Source organism: Tasmannia lanceolata, unplaced genomic scaffold, assembly GCF_043159265.1.
Source record: "Tasmannia lanceolata isolate RefF3 unplaced genomic scaffold, GAP_Taslan_0.1 ptg000020l, whole genome shotgun sequence".
Classification (NCBI taxonomy): domain Eukaryota; kingdom Viridiplantae; phylum Streptophyta; class Magnoliopsida; order Canellales; family Winteraceae; genus Tasmannia; species Tasmannia lanceolata.
The window spans coordinates 13,827,084-13,841,476 of NW_027518697.1; the positions used below are offsets into that span (position 1 = coordinate 13,827,084).

The window sequence follows — 14,393 nt, forward strand, 5'->3', positions numbered from 1 at the left end:
GCACACTCATTGTTTAGGAAAGTACGGATTGGAAACTAAAAGAGTTTTTTTATAGCATCACACTAATGAAGCTATAAAAACCTCCCAGATCCTCAGCCAAAAGGTGGGTCTCGCCATTATCCCTGAGCAGAGTGACTGGATCTGAAGGTTGAAGGAGAATGCCGTATCTGGAAACTTCCTGGAGTTTACCGATTGCACAACCAAAAATGGAAATTCAAAAAATTCTGCTCCCAGCTGCAAGGTAGGAGTCCACTGCATTAAAAGGGAAAGATATTGAAAAGGACGCATAGTATGTCAATAGCCACCAGTTGCAGGGAAAGGGAACTATCAATAGCCTTCAGTTGCAGGGGAAAAAAATGCCCAGGTTACCTGAAAAGATTCAAATAATTCGGGGAAAAGCAGCAGTGGCCAGAACCAACAGTCTACTGGCTTCACACCAATATGGAATGCCCCAATGGGGATAAGAAGCAACATCAAGTAACCAAGATAAGTTGACAATACATCAAAATGGAATGATTTTTAAACTTTGGGAAATGAAAACCTGCCAAACCAAAGACAGAGAAACAAAAAAAAAAAATTAAAATTTGAGTGAGCCGAGGCTCCAAGAATGAGCCCCCATCTACCAATTTCAATGGAATAAACACTTCCTAGAGCTCCCTCTTTCTATCCCAGCAAATCCAATCCCTCCCCCAATTGGATTACATAGGCATAGCCCCCCCCCCGCAGACAGCTATGGAAACTTTGCTCTAGAATTTGAAAATGGAGATTTTGCAGAATCAGAGAGAATAGATGGAAAAACTACCTCAACTATGGAGGGGCATCTCCTCATTCTCAGAAGACGGTCAACTGACATATCTCTAGAGAACCTGAAACTATTTGCGATCTAGATCCGACTTCCTGGTCTCCATTTGAAGTTCTGGACTATGAGAGGTTTAAGCAAAATAGCAAGTGCCTTGGGGAAACCTTTGTACATGGACAAGCAGATAGCAGAAGCTTCCAAGCTGAGCTATGCTCGGGTTTGTGTCAAGATTGAAGCTGGCAAGATTCTCCCTGACTTCATAGATATAGCCACTCCAACTGGAAAGCTCCGCCAAGAGATTGAATACGACTAGAAACAGTGATCTTTTTTTGCTTGCCATGATTTCAATCATTCCTCTGAAGATTGCCATAAGAGGACAGTTCAAAGAGACAAAGCATCAAAGGCCAAACAGGAATGGCGGCATATTCCTCGACCCGTCAACAAAGCCACTGAAAGTACAAGCAAGGAAAGACAATATAGAAAAAGAAAGGCCCGATCAAGGATAGGAAGAGTCGAGCAAAGCAATGCCAGAAGAAAGAAAAGAAACTATTAGTCAAGAAGCTTGTGAGAGCTAACATACCAACAAACTCCACCCCCCCCCCCCCCCCCCCCCCATGCAGAACATGTTCCTTCTGTTATAACAAGAAGGGGACTGTTGTGCAAATGTCTTGTATTCTGGCATCATACAGGACCCTGACAGACTAATGTGCGTGACGCATGTTAAGGTTACGGGATTAGGTTTTCTTAGTGTTTTCTTGACCAAGAAGAAAGAGAGTTCATAACCCTAGAACGAAATAGTGAAAATCTTCCCCTGTGGAGATAATCAGTGCTGAAACACATAAAATCTTGTCTTGTGTGATTGTGTTCTTATGCTTGACTCTTTTTTTTGCTACACATCGTGTTCGATCCGTGTTGAGAAGATATTTCTCGGATTTTCTACAGGGACCTTGCTTGCGAAGAAACATTCCACGCGGAAGATGAGTATTCCTCAACTAACGAAAGTACCCAATATGCAGAGAAAGAATTGGCTTCAGTAGATGAAGAAATTGAAGATGAATCAGACATGGATGAGAAATTCAAAAATAAAAAATAAAAAATCGGACATGAATGGAAATCATTCATTTGAAACAGACTCAGAAACAGAATACCTACAAGACACTGAGGATGAGAAATACGAAAACTCCTTCAATATCTCAACAGAGGATACCACAGAAGGCTCCAAAGAAGCACAGAGGAAGAAAGTATCATGGGCGGATGAGCATAATATAGTCAATTTGATCCCAGTTAAGCAAGAGGATAGAGGAGAAGAGGGTTCAGAACTGGAGGAATCAAATGAACCATGGCACAAGGTTCGAAAGAAAAGACGATCCCAAAGATCCCAACACACTCCCATAAAGCTAGCTGATTATGTAACTCACAAGTATTGAGCGGTTTGAACTCTTAGGTTTAGTGTTCATCTATTGCAAGTTTTAGATCTCCGCCCCTCACGTGTTCCGAGTTAGGGATGGCGTGTTGTGCCCATAATGTAATACATTTCACTTTATCAAATAAACTGTTAGGGGTACCCGCCAAACCCCTGCTTACCCACCAAAAAAAAAAGCATCACACTAATGATAAATCAAGATTATCACAAGTCTAGGAAGAAATAAATGAAAAGGTAACAACATGATATAATTTAGAGAAAACAATTCAAGCATAGACATAACATGATGTAAATGATTGCCTGACATTATGAACTGTGTAATTTTGCATTCTTAAATTATCCAAAGCAAGAATACATAAACCTAGAGAAATCTAAACTATGGAGGGCTAACATAGAAATATCTAACATTTTGGCCCGTTTTTAGCCACAGTTTTTTGCATAAATTCATGGCTTTGTTTTATTATACTATAGAATTTTCTCTTTGGCAATTATCTATTTTTATGTCTGTTAACTTATCAACTTCTCCAAAAGCTTAAGCCGTTGGAGAAAGGCGTAATTTATCTTTTATACTTTAACAATGTCATAAAAAACCTGGTATAACGAAGTCAGTATTCAAGTCTAGAGACCATAAATAGACAATGCATGCAATATTTCTTTACTAGAATTGAAATTGGAGCATTCTATGCATACAATGAAAATTAATTGTACGATATTCAGAACCAAGTTACTGTGTTAAACTTACCAGCATCCCAGTCAGTGCAGTAACTCTGGAAATTACAAGTGGCAACATGCTAAGCTTAAAGTTAACCTGAATATCTTTTCTCATTAGACTTTCGTTTATGTCTTCAAATAACCTCTCCACCCTATAATAGAAGAATAACACAGAACCTAAGGTTTTATTGTAGCTTATATATAGTAACTGCTCAAAGTGAGAACCGGGCAACCATGGGAAAGGCCATCAACAAACAATACTCACCACATCCTTCCCTCATTATCCAATATTTCAGTCAAGATAAGTTTAACACTATGGAAGCACTCCTGGACAGCATACTTCATGTAGTCATCTCTTGAAATTTTTCCCCAGAGCTCGTCTTGTGAATCTTTGCCTTCAACGGCAATATCTTTAGCCAAAAATATCTGATTGGATAAAATTAAACACCGGCATAAAGAATCTTTTTAAGAATTGCAATCATCAATCCAACTCCTAATCTTGAATGAACAATACGCTACTAACATAAACGCTAATAATTGCTGGCCAGGAAAGCTATTGCATTAATACCTTGCTAGAGAGAAGGAATAAAGGCCACTGAACCAGAGGAAGATTTCCAGTATTTTTAGGCATAAAAAGTAATTCCATTTCCCTGAAAGCACCAACAAATAAATTAGAATGAAAGAAAAAAGAAAGATATGATTAATAGATCAAACCTGAGTCTTGATCTAGTTGAGAAAGTTCAAATGAAACTTACAAATTAGTAATGTAGTCTTCTTCTCTCAAGTTCTTTATAATTTCATTCCAGAAAGGAGAAAATCTAGCAGCATCTGCCTTGTTCTTCTCAAACTCCTTCAATGAAGCAGATTATAAGCAAGTGCAGTATTTCTCTAACAAATAGGTTGAAAGAATGAAGGATAATGGAAACAATGTCTAATATGCAATGAGTTGAACAAAATGCAAACAACCATGAAATTTCTGTTGAGAATGACGGAAAGCAAATGGTAGATGGAATACACAAATCTATTCAAAGAACAATCTCACAAAATGGTAAGCAGAATGGAAGATATATCAAATTTATATATCAAGAATGAACAAGATGGAAGATTCTTAGAAGAGAGAACAAGAAATTATCATTCCAGGAAGATTTAACAACTTTCCCATATACAACTCACACAATCCATACAAGAACTAAATTACTACTCATACCAAATGGATCTTGAAATAAATATTTTAAACCCAAAATCCAACGCCACATCTACATGCACATCCTTGAGGGCAATAGAGAGAGGTGAGAGAGAAAGACAATCCACCTCTATTGCCAAGTTTATTGACAGCTTACTTGACTAACATCCCTAGTGTACTAAACAAAGAAGTAGGCAAACATTTCCAAGGGAAATTCAAATTTTGTAAACAACCGAACTCACTAATCTACCAAGAAAACCATACCCAAGTGATCAGATCAACTGCCTAAAGTTTCCAACCCATGCATTTTGATTGACACAGCAAACTCAAGGGATAAAACAACAATTGACGAAGAGAAAACAACAAAATATGGTCAACCCATCATACCCAAGGAGTGAAAATCTTAATTCAATAGTAAGTAAAAGAAAGGAGGCGTACGCCATAGAAATTTAAAAATTGCAGATCTATCATCTATGGCTGAACTGGGGAACTTCACTTTCAGCTAATTACGAATCCATCTATTCTCAGAGAGGAGCTATTTTTGGAGCTAAGAGGTGTCAATGGAGACTCGATTGTTTGGAAAAGAATGTTTAATTGAAGGGACATGCTTCACAAAGAGCTAAGGTGGAGAACTGATTGGGGAAACATGGTGTGTGTGGACTGACCTCCGGGTCAGTTGCAACCCAGTCCATTGTATCAACCCAACAAAACAACAAACTATGATCTGATGACAACCAGGTTTGAGGCCTTTCGCGAGAGGTGAAGGGAAGTGAAGGAAATAGTAGAGAAAAGGGGGCAAGGTTTAGCTGTAATTAGGCATTTGTAGTAGTATCACTTGTAGTTTTCTTTTCTAGTAGGGGTGTATGTGTATATTCCTCTAGTATGAGGGCCATTCATGTAATTGAGAGATGTAATGAGAGCTATCTTGTAATGTGAGTAGTCTAGGTTTGGGCCCCATAATAGCCCTTTTTTGAATTTTGGAGAAACTTTTGGCTGAGATTTAAATAGTAAGAGCTGGAGCTCAAGCGTTGGGAGAGAAATTACTTTTTTTTTTGGTAGAGAGATTACTTATAAGAGGGAGCTTTGATTGACAAGATGTTAGAAAGGACATCCTGCTCAAAGAAAGCCCTCCATTTCATCTTCATCTCAATTTGAAATTTCAATTGAGCTAAGTTTTTCTATTATTGTAAAAGTTAACTTTCAAAACAAAAAAAAAGTTCTTCTATTATTGTTACTTTTCATCGATATGCAATAAAATTCAGTTCATCTTTGTTCTTCGTTCATCAATTTGTATTTCCCAGCATTTTCTGCACTTTCTGCCCATTTTCTGCAATTTTCAGCCACAAACTGGTTTTAGGACTGTTTAGAGTAGAATTTTCATTCCTTTCATTTTCCGCACTTTCTGCCCAAATTTCTAGTTGTTTTTCACAAGGATTCGGCCCAGATTCGAATTTCTTCTCATATGAGAAGAAATTTTCCATTTCAATATGATTTAGTGTTGATTTCCAGTGGAGATCCACATCACAAACATAGGCTACAGATTGACAGTTTGCAACCTTAAGATTGGGAATCCGTCGTAATGGAGTGAGTTAATCATTAGAACATGGCTTCCAGTGACAATGGACAAAATCATATCTATTCCTATCGCTATTACGCAGCAAGTGGATGCTTTGATTTGGTCAGCCGAGATCAAACTCCATTTCTTATTTAATAGCTCAATGGGCAGTCTCTTGATTCTACTAACAAAATGTGGCCATCAATCTTATTAGAAGGGTTACGTAATTATGTGCCCATCTAAAGGTATTTTAGTCTTTCTCCTTGTAAAACCCTAGAAATATATATATATATATATATATATATATATATATATATGAGGAAAGTGTTGGTGAGCTTAAGCTCACCAAACTTATGGTGAGCTTAAGCGCCCCAATCACATGGGTCCGACATTTTTTGTGGTGATCCAAACCATTCATTTGCAAGGCTCTATCATAGATAGGGTGTGTACCAAAAATCAGGTCCATAGGATCATCCTAACCCCTCCATTTGTGGAGGACAAAAATGGGCAGATTTGTGGACAAATAATGTCTGTCCATTTTGACCTCCACAAATGGATGGGTTAGGATGATCCTATGGAGCTGATTTTTGGTACACACCCCATCTATGTAAGGGCCTTTCAAATGAATGCTTTGGATCATCCTAACAAAGTAGGCCCCAATGTGATTGGGTGCTTAAGCTCACCATAAGTTTGGTGAGCTTAAGCTCACCAACACTTTCCTCTATATATATATATATATATATATATATATATATATATATCGGAAAAGTGTTGCTACTCGGTCTTGTAGCTAAGCTTATCTACTCGGTCGGGTTAAATACAGTAGAGGCCCACATTGTTTGGGTGATCCAAACCATTCATTTGAGAGTCCCTTACCTAGATAGGGTGTGCACAAAAAATCAAACCCATAGGATGATCCTAACCCATCCAACAGTGGAGGGAAAAATGGGAAAAAATGGACAGACACAGTTTGTCCACAAATCTGCCCATTTTCCCCTCCATTCTTGGATGGGCAGATTTGTGAACAAACTGTGTCTGTCCATTTTTTCCCATTTTTCCCTCCACTGTTGGATGGGTTAGGATCATCCTATGGGTCTGATTTTTTGTGCACACCCTATCTAGGTAAGGGACTCTCAAATGAATGGTTTGGATCACCCAAACAATGTGGGCCTCCACTGTATTTAACCCAACCGAGTAGATAAGCTTAGCTACAAGACCGAGTAGCAACACTTTTCCGTATATATATATATATATATATATATATATATATATATATATATATATATAGAGAGAGAGAGAGAGAGAGAGAGAGAGAGAAAACTGTTGGTGCGCTTAAGCTCACCATTTTTTTGGTGCGCTTAAGCTCACCATTTTTTTGGTGCGCTTAAGTTGTTATAACGCCTCCCATTCGTTTAAATGTTTGGGTCCCGCTTAAGCGCATGAATGGGAGGCGTTATAACAACTTAAGCGCACCAAAAAAATGGTGCGCTTAAGCTCACCAACAGTTTTCTCATATATATATATATATGAGAAAACGGTTCCTACACATGTGTAGAGAGTTCTCTACACACTAGCTTAAAATACAGTGGGGGCCCACATTGTTTGGGTGATCCAAGCCATCCATTTTAAAGGCCCTCACATAGATAGGGTGTCTACAAAAAATCAGATCCATAGGATCATCCCAACCCTACGATTTGTGGAGGTAAAATGGATGTCTTTAAACCTTCACAAATTAGTTCATTTTTTGCCTCCAAAGTTCGAATGGTTAGGATGATCCTATGGATCTGATTTTTTGTGGACACCCTATGAGAGGGCCTTAAAAATGAATGGTTTGGATCACCCAAATAATGTGGCCCCCACTGTATTTTAAGCTAGTGTGTAGATAACTTATCTACACGTGTGTAGGAACCGTTCTCTCTCTCTCTCTCTCTCTCTCTCTCTCTCTCTCTCTCTCTCTCTATATATATATATATATATATATATATATATATATATATATATATATATATATATAAAAGATAAAAGTGTTCCTAAGCTATAGCTCAAAAACACATGTGGCCCCACATTTTTTGAGGGATCCAAAGCATTCATTTGGAAGGCCCTTCCATGGATAGGGTGTGTACCAAAAATCAGCCCTATAGGATCATCCTAACCCAATCAAAGGTGGAGTGGGAAATGGACAAACAATGTGTGTCCATGTTTCTGCCCATTTTTTCCTTCAACAGATGGCAAGGTTAGGATGATCCTATAGGGCTGATTTTTGGTACACACCCTATCCAAGGAAGGGCCTTCCAAATGAATGGATCCCCCAAAAAATGTGGGGCCACATGTGTTTTTGAGAGAGAGAGAGAGAGAGAGAGAGAGAGAGAGAGAGAGAGTGAGGGAGAGGGAGAGAGAAAATGGTTCCTATACACTTGTGTAGATAAGTTATCTACACACTAGCTTAAAATACAGTGGAGGCCCACATTGTTTGGGTGATCCAAACCATTCATTTGAAAGGCCCTCGCATAGATAGGGTGTCCACAAAAAATCAGATCCATAGGATCATCCCAACCCTACAATTTGTGGAGGTAAAATGGACGTGCATAAACCTTCACAAATTAGTCCATTTTTTGCCTCCACAGTTCGAATGGTTAGGATGATCCTATGGATCTTATTCTTTGTGGCTACCCTATCTATATGAGGATCTTTCAAATGAATGGTTTGGATCACCCAAACAATGTGGGCCCCACTGTATTTTAAGCTAGTGTGTAGATAACTTATCTACACAAGTGTGTAGGAACCGTTTTCTCATATACATATACATACATATATCATTTTTTTTGTGAGAGGTCTAATTTTAGCCTCTCATTTCGCTCCATCTCTCTCTCTCAACTTTTCTCCTTCATCATCAACATGGTATCAGAGCTTGACGTAAAGGATTCCCCATCGTCTTCTTCCCTTCTTCTCCTCTACATCCACAAAACAAAAACAAAACAAAAAAAAGAAAAGAAAAGAAATCGCCTAACCCTAGGGGAACCAGCCGTCGTCGCCACCGCCCAGCCATCCCTAGGGCGTGGCTCATCCGACCAACTTCCCCTACGGCGCCCAACCAGTGCCCCCACTCGGGAATCCTGTTGTCACCCCTCACCCCCCCCCCCCCCCCCACCCCAACACACACACAGTTTGTTTTCATTGTTTTGATGCAGTAAGCCTCCACTGACGTTGTTGCGGTGCTATAAGCCTTTGATTTGTCTGCATTTTGTTCGTTTGGCCCTAGAAGTCCGGATGTAGGGCTAGTTTGTGCGTCAATCACTTCTGAATGGTGTTTTGCTAGAGTTTAAATGGTTCGGAGGCTCGACATTTCCTATCATCATCTGCTTTTTGGATTAAATCTATGAAGTGACACTAGAGATTTCTTTTCTTGTGTTGGTTGCCTATGGTTGTGATTGGTGACTCGTGATTACTTGATGACAGTGAGTTTGTGGCTTACCTCCACTGGTTCTTCAACTATGGAGGTTCAGAATATTCAGATGACAACCATCAAATTGGATGGATCAAATTATATTATGTGGCGACTGGCTATTGAAACCTTTTCTCCTTGCCCGAGGAAAGGTTGAGTATATTGAAAAGGACCCCCTCCCGATAGTGAGGATAAGTCGTATGGGAAGTGGAGGCAGGAAGATGTTGTAATAAAGACCGTTCTTTGGAACATTATGGAACGCAAAGTTGATGACTTCATGATGTATCTCAGATCGTCCGAAGACATTTGAAAGCGAGATGAAACCGTATTTTCAGGAGTAAATAGCTTGACTAGAATCCGTGATGTGTACTCGAAACTCTTGATTTTGAAGCGTGGAGACAAGTCGGTTTCACAATTCTACTCTCAATATGTATCTCTATGCAAGCAGCTTGATATGTACTTGCCATTCACTATTGATGCCATTGTCATGGCCAAGCATAAGTCGGATTTGCGTGTTGTTCAGTTTCTAGATGCCTTGTGGCAAGAGTTCCTCCCTATACGTCAGCAAATTATCAGCTTAGGGAAACGTTATCGTGATCGCCCTTCCACCCCCCGATCCGCGATCCGTGGTCACCGACCCAAAACGTGGGTCGTTTTTTACCCAAATCGCAAAAAAATGGCGACCCTAACGACCCACGAGAAAGGAATTCATGCATAGAGAGAGGGAAGAAGGGGGGAAGAGAACAAAAAACAACTCTCCTTCCCAGATTTAATCTAATCATACCTCATTGGAGGCCGACAAAATGAAGAAACTAAGAAGAGGTAAAGAGACTAACCTAAAACAGATGTTGTTCAGATAGAAACTTCCACTAAAGATTTCCAAATCGACATGTGACCCCATACAACGAACCAACTTAGCCTACCCTCATCGTACCGCATACTGGGCTACCATCGTACCCCGTACTCGTTCCCGTACCGCATACCGGGATGATCCGCGTTCCAAGTAACCTTGGTTTAGGGTCTCTTCGCTCTCTTGATGAGGTATTTTCTCGATTGCAGAGGTCTATAAGAGTTGAGGGTTCGAGTAGCCTTCTGTTGAGCGCTCGGCCCTAGCTGCTCAGTTGAGCGGTGATCGTAATGCTCGTGATGGTCGATTTGCTTGTGGTAGAGGTCTACTGGTGGACATGAAACTCGCTTTTGCACTCATTGTTGTATAGAGGGACACTATCGACTATTGTTATGATCAGCAACCAAATTTACAGCCTTCTCGATATGCCAAACATGCTTGAGTTATTGGATCTGAGAGCTTCGCACCACCGTAATCTAGACAGACTGAGCAAGGTGATTATCTGGTGGTTTCCCGTGCCGGGTATGATGAGTTTTTGAGGTCTAAGGACAAAGGCAAGTGTTGTTGATCACTCAGTGTTTAGTTCTCATGCCGATGCACGATATATTTTTTTCATAGTTTGTGGATGATATTATTATTACTAGAAATAACGAGACACGCATACAAAATTGAAAAAATTTCTTCAGAGTTCAGACAGAGTTCTGCCCTAAGGATCTAGGACATCTCAAGTATTTTTTGGGGGTTGGGGTGGCACATTCCCGTGAGGGTCTTCTTTTTCTCAGAAGAAATATGTGCTGGATATATTAGAAGAGACAAGACCCTTGGCAATGAAACCTACTGAGGTACCCCTGGACCATAATGTGAAGCTCTATCTAGTTCAAGGGGGGTTGTTGGAAGATCGAGGCAAGTATACGAAATTGGTTAGCAAGTTCATCTATTTGATTGTGACTTGTCCTATTATGTCCTTTGCAGTGGGGGTGGTTAGTCAGTTTATGAGTTCTCCACATACTTCCCATTGGAGAGTAGATCTTCAATTAGTCAAGTACTTGAAGTGTGCTCTTGAGAAAGGCGTGTTCTTCAGAAAACGTAATCATGTGAAGTTGGAAGGATTCACTGATGCAGTCTCGGCAGGATCTCCAACAGATAGGAGGTCAACTATAGGATATTGTTCCTTTGTTGGAGGAAATCTAGTATCATGGCGGAGTAAGAAACAAGATGTGGTGGCTAGATCTAGTGTGGAGGCAAGAGTATCGAGCTATGAATCACACTTCTGGGGAGTTGACTTGGTTGAGGTCCCTTTTGTATGAGATTGGTATTCCATTATCTCTATCATCCTTGTGCAATGATAATAGAGCAGCTATTCATATCGCTTCAAATATAGTCTTTTCATGTCATGGTGAGACGCTCCAAAAGGTAGAAATATGTACTGTGTTTACTCGATCTGGAGATCAATGGGCTCATATGTTTACCAAACCATTGGGAAAGTATAAGTTGAGTGCTATTTGTAACAAGCTGGGGTTGTATGATATATACACTCCAGCTTGAGGGGAAGTGTTAGAATGGTTAAGTAATTATGTGCATGTCAAAGGGTATTTTAGTCTTTCTCCTTGTACAACCTTAGAAATACATATATATCATATTCTGTGAGAGGTTTTTTTTTTTTTTTTTTTGGGAATGGTAATTTACTCACTTTTCTAACACCACTCTCAACTTTTCACCTTCTCCATCATCAACAAATCTGATTGCATGCGGCAGGTCAAGAAGTAATTTCTTTGCATTGCTTGCAATTCAGAAAAAAAATCAAACCAAGGATTTACAGGAGAAGAGACAGGCTCTCTAGTCCTTTTGCTTTTATGTTTCGGATAATTCTGCTCATGTCCTCACAATGCAACTTTGCAATACAGATTTGGACTGAGGTTCTGAATGATGTTTGGATGGCAATTCATGTGGCAATATTAGCAGTTGTGTCTCTTAGACAACCCACAAACTTGTAGTCTGAAGATTTAGAGTATTATGATGGCCTATGTTCCCAACTTCCCATACACAATAAGAGGAACATAGCAAGAGCAGAATTGAAGGGGTTTTCAGAAGGCTGAAAGCTTGTGGTGATTTGTTCTTTGGGTGTTTGGGTGGTGGTGGTGGCAGTTGGGGGGCCGGGGGATGGTTTAATTGTATAGGGCCTATAGGCAACCTTATTTAGGCAGATATAGGAAGCTAGAGTATGTGGCCGAATTTGGCAAATGGTCCCAGACATGTAGTTTCCCCTTCGATGATATCAAAGAAATGGGAATCTTTCTTTTTTTTTAATGAAAAAAAGAAAAAAAAATGAGAATCTATCAAGCCACTTCTCAGTTATAGATTATTATGTGGCTACTGCCTGCAGAGGGCTAGTTTGAATTAAATTTTGTTTGAGTACATATTCATGACAAGAATGGAGGATTTGTGGCTGGTCAGTACTTCCAATTGGATTTCTTGCTCTTAGATACGGATTACATTTTATTGCTCCTGAATCTACCGAAGCTTTGGCAACCGTTAAAGAGGGTTGAAGGAAGTGTATGATTTCTTCTTCTTCTTCCTTTTTTTGAATAATAGGAAGTGTATGATTTCTGCAAGGTGAGGAATGCCAAATTATCGATGTTAGTGTCTGATGGCCAATGAGGCTGGTTGTTTTTCTGCCAGAATTCAAATGGTGTACTTGAATACATTCTTTTTTATTCCATATATTTACCAAAAGGGATCTATATAACCCAAAAAATCCTAATAAATATCCGCCATTAATCTTATCATAATAACAGCTCTTCAACAACCCAAAAAGTCAAAATAATTATAGTGACATAATAACATCTAAATTAAGAATGCAAACAAGCACAAAAAAAAATCTATTATCAGGTTTCCAGGGTAGAATGAGTTCGATACCTGACCAAACACTAGAAATCAATTAGAAGACATTCAAAACTATTCCTTGGGTAGTTTATTTCAACCTAAAAGAACAAAAATCTTGAAAATGCTTTAGAAATGGACATGGAAGATATAAAATGGCTCATCAAAACAGCCGAATAGCAGCGGAAGATCTCAAAAGGATCTTCAAAACAAAAGTATACTGGTATAGAGTCCTTGATTTTGGTCGTAAAGTATGTCACATGGCAGTTCTGCTCAATTTCAAGGACACCAATTTTCTAATTGAGTCATCCATCAAAACATGTGGATGACCAAAACAAAAATCTGAATGACTAGGACTTTCACTCGCACATGTGCAAACCCTAAAACATAGATTTAAAACAAAAAAATGATAAACCTATATGTAAGCATGGTGACATTATTATCTTCAAAAATAACTATTGAGATTCAATTCCAGCCAAAGTTACTAGAAGCTTCTTAGTTGGGTGGAAAGCTGGCTTCAACGAAAGCTCACTTCAGAAGCCGAAATTCTTCTCGCTTCACAAACTAAAGGGAAGCATGCTTCCTACATGCTTACTCTTAATCAATCGTACACTTCCTATTTAGGTGATTATTTTTTCCTAAACACATGTTTTCTATTTTTTATTATGCTGAAAGAAAGAATTTAAAACTTACAGAAATCATCTTAAGTTTCAAATAAAACTTGTGGATCTCTTCCAAAAACTTAACATTAACTCTATGTGAATAAAAAATGTAAAAATAAATAAATCCATAAAATCTGTAATTCTAGTCAGTTGTGAAGGAGGTTATCATATTCAAATTTCATATATATGCATAGATGCATCAAAACTTTATGCAACTAAACGACTTGGAATCCGGCAAAAGTAGAAAACTTGATGGAGAACTGGCCAATCACACAAACAATCCAGTAGATTTTAACAAACAGTGCGAGGGAGGGATAAAACGACAATAGAATTGGTCAAAAAATGATCAAAGTAGCGTAAAACCCAAAAACCAAAAGGGCTCGTAACTATTCATTAATCTCCTGAAAAGTGAAAACTACATCAAAACATGATATTTGTGGTCCAAGACCGCCTTAAAACCCTCGTTTGATACTAATCATTGGTATAAGACCAATTTAAGCCCTTAAATCCACCTAAATTAAAAATAAAAGGTTTCTTACATGTTGCTCCTATAAAATTATAAAAATACTATACATTTTTTTTTTGGAAAGGTACAAAAAAAAAATACTATTCATGTGCCTCCTTGGAGATTTGAGCACTTATTTGATGAAATCCAAGACCGCGTGGCTGGGTCCTCGATTGTCCTCTCTTATGTTGATCCACCAATAGTGCAGCGGACGGTCTCGCGGGGCCAGGGACTGCTAAGGAGGGTCTTGAGATGTTTAACTTTCTACCCCCTTGATCCATTTTTCATTGTCTCTTTCTGTTGATTGCTTTTTCATTGCTATTGTACATTTCATGGGGTTGACTATCTGGGTCCTCACTTTTTTTTTAATGAAAATTTGCTACCAT

At 38.9% G+C, this 14,393-nt stretch overlaps 1 protein-coding gene across 2 annotated transcripts in view; it reads right to left on the bottom strand.

The window, feature by feature from the left end:
* The window catches only part of GSL10 (glucan synthase-like 10), a 140,585-nt gene that overhangs the window by 44,233 nt on the left and 81,959 nt on the right, over positions 1 to 14,393 (bottom strand). For both annotated transcript variants that reach the window (XM_077365464.1, XM_077365466.1), the window contains exons 25-28: positions 3,689 to 3,783; positions 3,502 to 3,583; positions 3,199 to 3,359; positions 2,965 to 3,085 (exon numbers count right to left, since the gene is read on the bottom strand). In XM_077365464.1, the coding sequence (XP_077221579.1) occupies positions 2,965 to 3,085; positions 3,199 to 3,359; positions 3,502 to 3,583; positions 3,689 to 3,783 (459 nt within the window). The remainder of the gene's footprint in view (positions 1 to 2,964; positions 3,086 to 3,198; positions 3,360 to 3,501; positions 3,584 to 3,688; positions 3,784 to 14,393) is intronic.